We start from the raw sequence: 12,210 nt of genomic DNA, 5'->3' as shown, positions 1-12,210 counted from the left end.
CAAGCCCGACACCAATGGGGGGGCCTCAGTCGCAGAACCAGTGAGGGAACTCAGAAGACAAGATGCAAGGGATTTCAAGATAGATGAGATGAGTGAGGGGAGATCGGAGATCGACACACAGATTCGCTCCTTCGCTCGCTTTCTTTCCAACTTTTCTCTACGACTTTCATTTCCAAATTTCTTCTTCTTTACGTTCTCCATCATTCCGACTTTCCAACTCACTTGTGGTGGCTCTTACATACACACATGGATGACACACACAGCCTGGTGCACTTTCAATGCAGCCCGGTTGTAGTTACGCCACCCGTCTACACAAGTGCCGTTCCCCCCGCCGCACCGGCTGATATTCCCACTCGGCTGCACATTCCATCAAGTCAGTCCAAAACCAGAGCGCCCCCAGCCCACGTGGCATGAACGCAGTGGCAGGAGAGACCCGGGCGAAGGCATGTAGGAGGCAAGCCGGGATCTAGAACAATTGTGTGGCCACAATTCCTGTTACTACAATTTCTCACCTCTCTCTCTCTCTCTCTCTTAGGTGTCTGTTGCCTTTTGTTTTAGAAGTGTGTAGTAATTGTTCTAAAGCATCCGATGGTGGGTATATCACGTAGCGAATATTATGTATCTGTGAATAGTATGAAATTGCTTGCATTGCCCATCGTGAGTTTTCCCAACTGCCCTTTCCCTCACCAATTCCTGCTTGTTGAATAAATCAATGAGAGTTTCTATCATGTCTTGACTTATCCTGCTCAGATTTAATCTGGGATCGCGCTCCTTGGGTAATTGGCCCAAGTGATTAATCGGTCTGAAAAACGATAGGGGCAGCGTGTAATGCTGGTTCACTTAGCCAATTAATATTTGTTACGCAGTCGCAGGCACGGTTCCCCATCTGCGACAATCATCTCACAGGTACGGTAAACTGACCCCAAGCCTGAAGATCCAGCCAGAAGTGAGTGTTGTAGACGGCGTCCGTGGTCTTCTGCTAGACACGTCGTGTTTCGTAGTTATTCGGGCCATGTCCGTGACAATATACAAGACATTTCACTCCTTGGGTTAAAGGATGAATGAAAACATTCCAAGCATACCAAAGTTTTTTTAATTTATTCCACATAGCTAATGTCAAAATTCTATCAGACCATCACTCATTTGTAATCGGTTAAAGCAGCAACAGCAGTGTGCAAAGGAGCTGATGAAACAAAGGATGCACAAATTTAAGAATCGATGTGGGAATAAGAGGCTGTGACGAGCATTCAAGCGGGTGTTGGGAGAGGCAGCTAAACACAAGGTTGTGACATGTAACAATGAGGCTCATGTGAAAGTGCAAAAGTTTCAGAGGTTGGTGCTGATTCATGTCTGACTGTTGGCTGGGGTCGGGTCACCTTGACTTCCTTCACGTGGGGGGCACTGTGGTGTCGGGGTTACACAGTTTCACTGTGTCAGTGAGTTTAACTGTTTACCAAGGAGCCATCTGCATATTGTGTACTTTGGAGAAGAGACTATGAGGGGGAAAATAGAAGGAAAGGAATAGAAAGGAACGAGATAGTTATGAAAAAGAGAAACGAGGTCAAACCTTTCTGCCATTTTAATGTACACAATGTGCAAATGGCCCCCAAAACAACAGCACAAGAGAAATATTGGTCGTGAAGAAATATGCAACAAGAAAGAAACGAACAGTTTGTTGTGGCTTGCTCAAAGAGAAACTGGCCTCAAAAGTCCTCCAAATCTTCATTGTTACCAAAAAAAATAGAAAGAATCACAAGTCATGTTGGCCTGCAATTACAATCGGCGAGCACGTTATATTATCCAGCTCGTGGTTCGGCCGCTCAAAAAGGCATCACGCGTGCCATTGCACTGCTCTTTAAGATTATATGTGGTCGTGGATAAGCGGAGGTGTAGTTCCTGCTCTGATGATTTGTGCTGTCATGCCCTGTTCTAATATCTCGTTGATGGATAAGCAGCAAAGTGCCAGAAAAAAATAATAAAAAATGTGGAATACATGCTTGTTTTGACAAATTATGGCCATAATATTTATTTTTATGTGGGCTTGTGGAGGTGGGGTGAGGGGGGTTGGTGGAGAAGGGGGCGGAGGAGGTTGCTGTTAAAATATGGCACAGATTGAGAAAAAGGAGAGGATGTACCCTGGCCTTGATAGGTGGAGGAACGGAAGTTCGTCATCATCATCCTTGGCTGTGCATTAGCGCACGCTCTGACAGGCACGACTGTGCCACTGATGCAGTGCCCACTTGTAGGTTAGGACAGCAATTTGTAATAATGATCATCGTGCCAGCGATACCTTGCCTACTATTCGCAAAGGACAACGTAGGATCTTCAACGTCCACTAACTAATGCTGGCTGACGGAACACCCTGTTTAATTAACATCCATCTGAGGGACGACACACACAATCACCTGGGAATGGAAGTTGAGAGTAATGGGATGAATGGGGCTGGTTAAAATCAACATTGTTCACCCGATAGATATCCCTAAATGTTAATGCTCAAATTAAACACTCAATTTAGCAACAACGTTCGTCTGCGTGCGGGACATAGTGGCAGCCAACAAGCCAAGTTTTCTGAACTAGTTAAAACCTCTTTTCCCAACAGCTTTCCCTAAATCTACCATAATGTGAAATGTCCACAGATTCTCTCCACTGACCTCTGTTCCTCACCTCCCACCCCACAATCCTTTTACTCATCACTACAAATGTTGACTTGTAACCAAAATGCATTGAAATTGGGGGAGGAAATCAGTAAGACAACTTTTATTCTCAATTATCTTACATGATCGAACATTAAACCAGGACAGCAGCATGATGTCACACTTGTGCAGGATGCCATGAAGTCGAGCGAGTGGATTACATCATGATACCATGTTGCTTCAATTGTGGGTCACAATTTTGGGTTGATAAAATGTTGAAGCAAAACCAAATTACGAGTTGCTTCGAAACTGGAAGAGCATTCATGGGGCTGATGAGTGAATGTGTATAAAGTTTTAAAACGAAAGTAAGAGCAGGAAAGCATGTCATCACAAATATTTAGAAGATGCTGTAATTAAATGCCTGCAAAATTTATTTCAGATCCAGATGTCAGTCACAAACTTGGTTCCGATTTGAGGCGACCTGTGCAGTGGATCGGTCCCGATCTAATTCGCACACCTTGACATGGATCTGGTTCCGCAATACCGCAGCACGTAGCACCATGGCCTTGGTTCGACGCTGGAAATCGCGGCCGGTTTGCAAGGATCGTTCGAATGTTGTGCTGCGTGCGTCAACGTCACGTGCATACAAAGTCTGAACCACCACATCAGGAGAGAAATTATGAAAAAGAGATTGGAGGGGGTAAAGGTACAAAATTCAAAAGTGAACGGGGATGGAATGAAAAAAATCGTTGGGGAAAAAAAAAAAAAAAAACATAATAATTAGTGAATGGCAAATCGATTACAGAATAAACAAAAGAGCAAGAGCAAAGCGAGGAAAATGTGATAATAAAGATTGGTCACCTTGCTGTGGGAGTCAATGCGGGCGCTCACCAACCCATCGAGGATCAGTCGACTGACCTCATCTTCCAAACTGGCCAACGAACTGTTGAAGGCTGCCGCCATCTTGTGCATGTCGGCGGACAAGTATGGACTGAAGTACTGCCACACAACACCCGCAGCATGCTCCTGTCAGCATCTATTCCAACTGTTTCAATTGCAAGATGCAATCAAAGCGCCCAATCAAATGATTTCAGAGCATTGGTGGAGACGGCCGACAGAGAGACTCGCATAATGAATCCACATATATTCCCATATCTATTATGAGATTAAACGAACCTGGATAAGAGCGCGGCTGCGAATCTGCCCGTAGAGGGTACAAACGTGTGGAGCGAGATACATGTCCAGTAGAAGGTTGTCCTGCATACAAAACAAGTGCCATGGACACACATGTCAATCGTTTACGATACGATCTACTGCTAGGATCTCACATCATCTGCCGCGTGGATATCATAAAAATATCTGCAAAGTACGGCAATCCTAAAGCTCTCGAGTGCACGAAACAATCTCTCCGCTCACCCTCATGTCGTCAAGCATGCGAAGACAACAGGCGTATTTGGACTCGTAGAAATGGAAAATGACATCACGAACTTGTGGCTCCAACTCCAGAAAGAGCTTGAAGGAACTGCAAAATAATGCAGAAATCCCTCAATGTCTCTTGCGATTCTATGATAATGTCAATGCTAAAAATTACTCCAATTTATCTTCTCTCTTATCCCCACATTTGATGTAAACCGAATTTTGGGATCTTTCTCAAGCCATGGTTTGTGTTGACTCTTTATCAAAGTAATGTATAAATATACCCCATGGTTCGTGTGCAAAGGTTTCGTATGCGCAGACGACCGGCTTGGAATGACTGAGCGCAAACGACCGGTTCAGAATGCCGGAGCGCAAACGACCGGCTCGGAATGACGAAGCGCAAACGACCGGCTCGGAATGACGGAGCGCAGCGGTTGTTGTTGTTGAATTAAATCCATGCTGTTGTGAAAACGCGTTATACGAGGGTCATTATATATATATATATATATATATATATATATATATATATATATATATATATATATATATATATATATATATATATATATATATATATATATATATATATATATATATATATATAGTTGTGAATTCGCGCCCGCCGGCGTGCGAGCGGCCACGTAACTCGAATCGCGGCACGTCGTCCACCGGACGGACAATTCTGTCGTGACCCTCTCGGACTAACGCCGGGAACTAGTCACGGGTGGGCCTTTCGGCCTCACCACGATCGTGCCAATCGGCCCCCCGCGTGGGATAGGGTTGTTCGCCAAATTCGACCTACCTAAGTACCCACACGGAGGGTAGACCGGGCGATCGCACCTCGCCGCAGGTCGACTCCTGACACGGGCCACTTTAAGCGGCCCGTTCCGTACTATCGGGATAACCGAGCGGTGTTATCGTCAACCTCGACGGTTCCGATTAATTATCGGGCGTATTTAGCCAACTACCAACCCTTTACGTGAAGTAAGATGGAGATTCAATGAAAGAAAAGACAAAGCAAAACGGAAAAAACAGTTCAACATGAGGCACATTTATTCCGCGGCACACGGAAAGCACACATACAATTACAACAATTATGCACCAAAAGCAATTGCAACAAAAGAAACACAACAATGCAGATCTACAACCGACTACGCGAGCACACGGCAACACTTACACAGTTTTACTTTACAGACGGCGCCGACATCACATATACTCAAAAGCAAAAGAAAAAGGGCCACCCTCAACGACAAGGGGACAGACGGGGCCTGTGGGCGCGAGACCGGGTGGAGCCGCAAATGTGGCGGCGGTGCCCCGACTCCGCGCTCCTCCGCGGGTTTCGTTGGCACTGCTTGGAATGGGGTGGGAACGGGGCCCCCTTTCCGCACTATCTCAGCGCGGGGGGGGGGGGGGGGAGGAAGGGGGGAATTGTTGATGCTCTGGGGAAAGAGGATAGCTGGTTTGCTTGGGTCCCGCGACGAGCGACTCCACTGCGACCTCGACCGCGCTCCCGGCTTCCCCTCTCTGCAGCTCCCCGACAGACTCCGAACCCCGACAGACTGCCTCTCCTCCAGACCCGTCTTGACTGCTGCTGCCACACTCCGCCGCCGCCACACCTCTCCAACTCGCCCGAGCCCAAAACTCTCTGCCGCTGCCACACTTCTCCAACTCGCCCGAGTCCAAAACTGACTGAATTCGCCCCGCGCTCGGCGCTTTATAGTACGGCAGGAGAACCCATATGCAAATTTCCGGATCAGGATGAGCTCGGGGGCGGAGCCACACTGGCCCATTGGACGGAGGAAAAGTGGGCGTGAACCTCCCCTGATCCTCGAATTTGCATATATCGATTCTACTCCGACGCGCCTGGAGGCGGGGCCAAATCGCCCCGCGCTTGCTGATAGGACGGATCAGAAGTGGGCGTGTATCATTCCTGATCCGACTTTTCCTCGGAAAGGCCGCTTTTTGCACCCGCGGCTCAGCGCGCGTCCCGCACGAGGCCAGGACAGCCTGACGCTCGGCGTTCACAAGTGGTGCGGGAATGGCCGCAGAAGGAGAGGCGAATGTGGTGGAGGGTTTAAAGTGGTGGTCGCTGGCCACGGTGACGCTTGGAATGGCGGTGATGCGATGGTTGCGGGATGGTGTGCTGTGAAGGTAAAGGTCGTGGCTGTTGGCGTTGTTGTTGTGAAGCGGCGTTGCGGTTGGTGGTTGTTGTGTGATGGCGGTTGAGACGTGGTTGGTTCAAAATAAAGATAGAACAGAAAAACGGCTATCTTAAAGGGTCGCAGCCCGAATGAATCACATTTATTCCCTCTAAACAACGGGTTTGGGGCTAACTACACATGTACTTACAGAGATATCTCACCTACGGGACCTGAATGGTGGTTTGCGAATTACCTCAACCACAACAATATATATATATATATATATATATATATATATATATATATATATATATATATATATATATATATATTTACATAGTTTATTACAATTGACCCCTCCCACACTCCTCCAGCCGAAGAAGCTGCGTAAAGCAACCCAAGAAGACCTACACAAGGTTCGTGCTAACACTGTTTCAAACCCTTCCCAGAGTTCCTCAACAACTATAAAGACATCCACACATTTTACACACATGAGAATCCCAATACTATACACCCCCTCAGCCACCGGACCGGTTTCATCGCTAATTGGCGAATTATCAGTGATAGCGTCGACAGAAATGCATTCCAACAGAAATGTGTGTGTGTGTGTGTGTGTGTGTGTGTGTGTGTGTGTGTGTGTGTGTGTGTGTGTGTGTGTGTGTGTGTGTGTGTGTGTGTGTGTGTGTGTGTGTGTGTGTGTGTGTGTGTGTGTGTGTGTGTGTGTGTGTGTGTGTGTGTGTGTGTGTGTGTGTAGATATTGTTATGGCTGTGGAAATTCGCATTACACCATAAAGGGTCCTCAGATGAGATATATCGGTAAGTCCATGTGCAGTTAGCCCAAACCCATTGTATAGAGGGAATACATGTGATCCATTCGGGCTGCGATTCTTCAGTTAGCTGTTTTTCTTTTGCCGTGGTTATTTTGGTGCAAGAACAACAACGAACATCGCCACAACCAACATCTTAACGATCACGCCATTCACACCACGACACCACCTTCCACAACTACGCTACCACCATCTTCGCCACTCCCCATTCAACGAGCACCGTGCGGTCACGATCTCCGTGAGACCGATGAAAGGAGCGGAGTGGCAGCAGCAACAAGGGTGCGAAGAGGCATCTCCCGCCCAAAACTCCCGCTTAAATATCTCCCGCCCAAAACGCCCGCGCAAATATCTCCCACCCGAATCTTCCTTCCCTCGTCGTCCGAAGTGAGAAAGGGGGAGGGCTGGCGCGTCCTCTCCTGATTGGCGGATGCGCAGTGTGACGCGGCCGAGGAGAGGAACGCCCCCCTTCGCGGCATTTTCTGGAAGCGTCTCGAAGGAAGGACGAGCCAAGAATGGGGCGGGGCATGGGGCGGAGCCACACCCTCCAAAAGGTGTGGGTGTGGAGAGTCCCTGAATGAGTATTGTCGAGAGTTGTTGGAAAGTCCCTGCTTATGGTTCGTTCGTTCGGAGGAAGAGGTTGAGGTTCTGTTCGTTCGTTGGGGTCTGGTCGTGGTCGGGTGAAGGTCGTCAAATTGGCGCAGGTCGTCGAATTGCCACAGGTTGTCGAACCTGGTCCCTGGTGATTGTTCCTGGTCGGAGGGTCGTTCGGAGCCGACGCAGTCCCGAGACCCCGCGAGTGGGACGGAACGCCAGCCATCCCCCCCCCCCCCGTCCGCACCGAGATAGCGGCGAAAACCCGGCCCATTCCCCCAAAACCCCGTCTGAGCTATCGGGCGGACGAAACATGCAGGCGCGAGGCACGGGCCCAGTGGACCACGCCGGAGGGACTCGGAGTTGCGGTCGCCAAGGGCTGGACGACGCGCTCAGGGAAGTCGCGACTTCCTTTTCTTTTGGGGTTTTGTGTAAATGTCTGTGGGTGGCGCCAGTCTTGAGAAGTAGAACTGTTTTAAGTGTTGCTGTGTGAATTGCCTTATTCGGTTGTAGATCTGCGTTGGTTCTTTGCTGCGTTTCTCTTTGCATAAACGTATACGTGTATTGCTTTTGTTCCTTTGTTTTACTGTAATATACGTGCCTTCCGTGAATAAATGTGCTTGTCCAATTGTTCCCCGTTTCGCTGTGTCCTTTCCTTTGTTTGAATCTCCATCTTGCATCACGTAAGGGATTAATAGTGGGTTTTAACAGCTGGTAATTAATCTGAACCGTCAAGGTCGACAATAACTCCGCTCTGTTATCCCTGCAGCACGGAACAAACCGCTTAAGCGGTTCGTGTCTGGAGTCGACCTGTGGCGTGGTACAATCTCTCGGTAATCTACCCGCGCGAATAATTAGGTAAATCGATGATTCGGCGATCGGACCCTGTAGCATGTGGGTAGAGTACGGACAAGGTTGTGGTGCGCTTGGAACACACACGTGACTCGTTTTCGGCGTTGATCCGGAAAGTCACGACTGAATTGCACGTTCGGTGGGCGAAGCGGCCGCTATTGGTTACACGCGGTCGTTCGCACGCCGGCGGGGCGCGAATTCACAATATATATATATATATATATATATATATATATATATATATATATATATATATATATATATATATATATATATATATATATATATATATACACACACACCTTGGTGCCCCGAGAATCCGAACGCCCCATTGTTTGAACAAATTGGAATCCGAACAATTTTTTCGAGAAAATTTTGCCCTAAAAACCGAACACATTTTCGAAAACCGAACACAAGGTGGCATTCATGTTTGTTCACGTGCGTCTCCCCCGCCTGTTCGACCCGCATCTTCGTGCTTTGTTCATTCAGTTCGTCGGTGGAAGTACTCGTGAAAGCATCTCTCGTGTGTCGATCGCTACTTTACCTCGTGTTTTCATCTTCATTTGGGAATTTTTTTTCAATTACCACCCTTGTGCATTCACCATGGCACCCAAGAAGAGCAGTGAAGCAAATAGGAATAAGAGGAAGTCCGTGAGAACGACAATTGAGTTGAAGAAAGAACTTATCGCTAAGCATGAAAGTGGTATGCGTGTGTCTGATCTCGCTGCCATGTTCGAGCTGCCGAAATCGACTGTGTGCAGGATTCTGAAAAATAAAGAAGCGATAAAAGCGCGAAAACCCGTCATGAAGCGAACTCATTCAATGAACCCCTCTGACGAATCAGCTTTAACGAACTGAACGTTGTTTTCGCGAGCATGGTAGTGACGTCATGCTGCGTCACCCAATCGCTTCACCTCTTGATTCTCTCCCGTGGAACCGTGCGGTGAAAACAGCACGTTTGTGTCTCCACAGAGTGTACTGGGATAGAAAACACCATTGGTGCTTTATGGTCAATTACATACCTCCACCAGGCTGAAGAGTTTACGTTTTGGATCCCAATGGCCACTGATAGGCCGGAGCTGCATCCAGACCTGATGGAAGAAGCGACAACGCTCCTGCTCATCCCCAGGCTTGGAAAAAGATTCATGACCCACAAAAGGTCATTTACTCATCTTATTTTACCTTAAACCTGGGTAATTTCAGTTGAAAGTGTCTTGAAAGTGGGTTTTCTTGGGGTCCAGGAACGGATTAATTCACTTTCCATTATTTCTTATTGGGAAAATAGTTTTGGAATCCGAACTTTTTGGAATCCAAACAGCCTATTGGAACGAATTAAATTCGGATTCTGGGGGCACCACTGTATGTATGTATATATATATATATATATATATATATATATATATATATATATATATATATATATATATATATATATATTGTTGTGGTTACCAAATTCGCAAACCACCATTCAGGTCCCTTAGGTGAGGTATCTCGGTAAGTACATGTGTAGTTAGGTCCAAACCCGTTGTCTAGTGGGAATACATGTCATTTATGCGAGCTGCGACTCTTCAGGATAGCCGTTTTTCTTTTACTATCTTTATTTTGGACCAACCGCCATGATTACCACCACAATCACAACATCAACCACCAACCACAACGCCACTTCACCACAACCGCCACGACCTTCCCGTCACACCTCGCAACCGTAGCATCGCCACCGTTCTTGCCCCGCTGTGGGTACCGGTGTTGGACTCGTGCAGAGCGCGCGTCGAACAGCGTGTACAAAATCACGGATTTTGTGCTTCAAAAACGGATCAAAAACGACACACGCCCACTTTTTGCCATCCAATCGGTGAGCGAGGGCGGGTGGCCCCGCCTCCAGGACGATCGATATATGCAAATTTGTGGATCAAAAAGCCTTCACGCCCACTTTTTCTCGGGCCAATGGGGAGCGAGGTGAAAGGTCAAAGGGAGGGGGTCAAAGGCGAAGCTACGGGGGGATAAAAGGACCGTGTTCGTCAGTCAAAGAAGAGTGGAGAAGGGGAGAGTCCAACGAGGAGAGTCCAAAGAAGAGTCCAGAGTCGGAGAGTCCAGAGGCGGAGAGGCGGCAGCGGCGAAGGCAGACGAGGGGGTGCTCGCATCGGTGCCGGGAGCTGCACGCCCGAGGGAGGCCGGCAGCGCGACCTGGCCGAGGTGGAGACGCACACCAGGGATAATAAAGATCCTCTATACCCCGAGCATCAGCAACCCCCTCCTGTTTCCCCCCGCGCTGAGATAGTGCGACCAAGGGGGCCCCTTTCCCACCCCCTGCCAGACACTGTCCGCGAGGCCCGCGGGTTGCGGCGCCATCGCCGCTCCGCGTCTCATCACCAGACGGGTAGGCGCGACCCGGTCTCGGCCTCAGGCCCGCCTCATCCTTGGGGATATTCTTTCCTTGGTTTTGGGTATGTGTTGTCGGCGCCGTCTGTGAGGTAGAATTGTATAAGTGTTGCCGTGTGCTCGGTAGTCGGTATTAGCTCTGCATTGTCTTCGCTTTTATATTTGCTTTTTGTGTAAATGGAATTGTGTTTTCTTTTTTTTGTGTGCTTTTGGTGGAATTGTATTTGTGTGCTTCCCGTGTGCCGCGAATAAATGTGCTTTATTGTTGAACTGTTCTCCCGCTTCGCTTCGTCTTTTCCCCCATTGAACCCTCATCTTGCTTCACGTAAAGGGTTGGTAGTGGGCTGAGTACGCCCGATAATTAATCGAACCGTCGAGGTCGACGATAACACCGCTCGGTTATTCTGATAGTACGGAACGGGTCGCTTAAGTGGCCCGTGTCCGAAGTCGACCTGCGGCGAGGTGCGATCGCCCGGTCTACCCTCCGCGTGGGTACTTAGGTAGGTCGAATTTGGCGAGCAACCCTATCCCACGCGGGGGCTGATTGGCTCGATCGCGGTGAGACCGAAAGGTCCACCCGTGACTGGTTCCCGGCGTTAGTCCGAGAGGGTCACGACTGGATTGTCCGTCCGGTGGGCGACGTGCCGCGATTCGAGTTACGTGGCCGTCAGCACGCCGGCGGGCGCGAAGACCGCAACAATATATAGTGGTTTTCAGAATCGGATCTGACTAATGCACACAACATCCAGGTCCTCAGACAGTTATTTCCACAAATGTATGTTCAGAATGGACCCATCCCTTTGTCTGGTGGGATCCTAACTCTGATGCATTGGAGAAGGGTAAAGAATAGGTTCCCTTTCTTTGTTATGGGATAACCTTTTCCTCTTTACGACACGTTCATGACGTATGATTTTACGCCAGTATTCATTTTCCGCAGGAGCAATATTCACCATTCATGCATGCGAAAGATAGCCGTTAACCCAACGTACTCATTCTATTCCCTTTCCATCAGGATGCATTGGCTTAGAAATGGACAATTTATTTACACTTTGGACTTGCAGGACATTTGATTAAACACACCGCGGGCTTTTCCTGAACAGTTATTCTGATGGTCAGACATGGCTGTGGATTATTTACCTCAGGCATCCAGCTTTTAAAAGTGACGTTTGACATCCACCTTTTTCCATCAACGTTTGACATCCACTTTTTCCATCGACGTTTGACATCCACCTTTTTCCATCGACGTTTGACATCCACCTTTTTCCATCGACGTTTGACATCCACCTTTTTCCATCGACGTTTGACATCCACCTTTTTCCATCGACGTTTGACATCCACCTTTTTCCATCGACGTTTGACATCCACCTTTTT

General features: G+C 48.2%; 1 protein-coding gene across 4 annotated transcripts in view; it reads right to left on the bottom strand.

Moving 5' to 3' along the window:
• Positions 1-1,083: 1,083 nt before the first annotated feature.
• The window catches only part of GPS1 (G protein pathway suppressor 1), a 58,814-nt gene continuing 47,687 nt past the window's right edge, over positions 1,084-12,210 (bottom strand). The window contains exons 10-14 of one of the 4 annotated variants that reach the window (XM_085899273.1): positions 4,050-4,155; positions 3,810-3,890; positions 3,495-3,632; positions 3,151-3,285; positions 1,084-1,493 (exon numbers count right to left, since the gene is read on the bottom strand). In XM_085899273.1, coding sequence (XP_085755399.1) covers positions 1,443-1,493; positions 3,151-3,285; positions 3,495-3,632; positions 3,810-3,890; positions 4,050-4,155 — 511 coding nt within the window. In that variant the 3' untranslated portion in view covers positions 1,084-1,442. Of the gene's footprint in view, positions 1,494-2,742; positions 3,286-3,494; positions 3,633-3,809; positions 3,891-4,049; positions 4,156-12,210 lie in introns of those variants that run through there. The other 3 variants (XM_085899272.1, XM_085899274.1, XM_085899271.1) reach the window with 3 other exon arrangements.

The sequence above is a fragment of the Eptatretus burgeri genome, chromosome 10 (assembly GCF_056783735.1).
Source record: "Eptatretus burgeri isolate ZD-2024b chromosome 10, Ebu_testis_v1, whole genome shotgun sequence".
Taxonomy (NCBI): domain Eukaryota; kingdom Metazoa; phylum Chordata; class Myxini; order Myxiniformes; family Myxinidae; genus Eptatretus; species Eptatretus burgeri.
The sequence above is the reverse complement of the archived record's forward strand: the minus strand, read 5'-3'. Positions and strand labels throughout refer to the sequence as shown.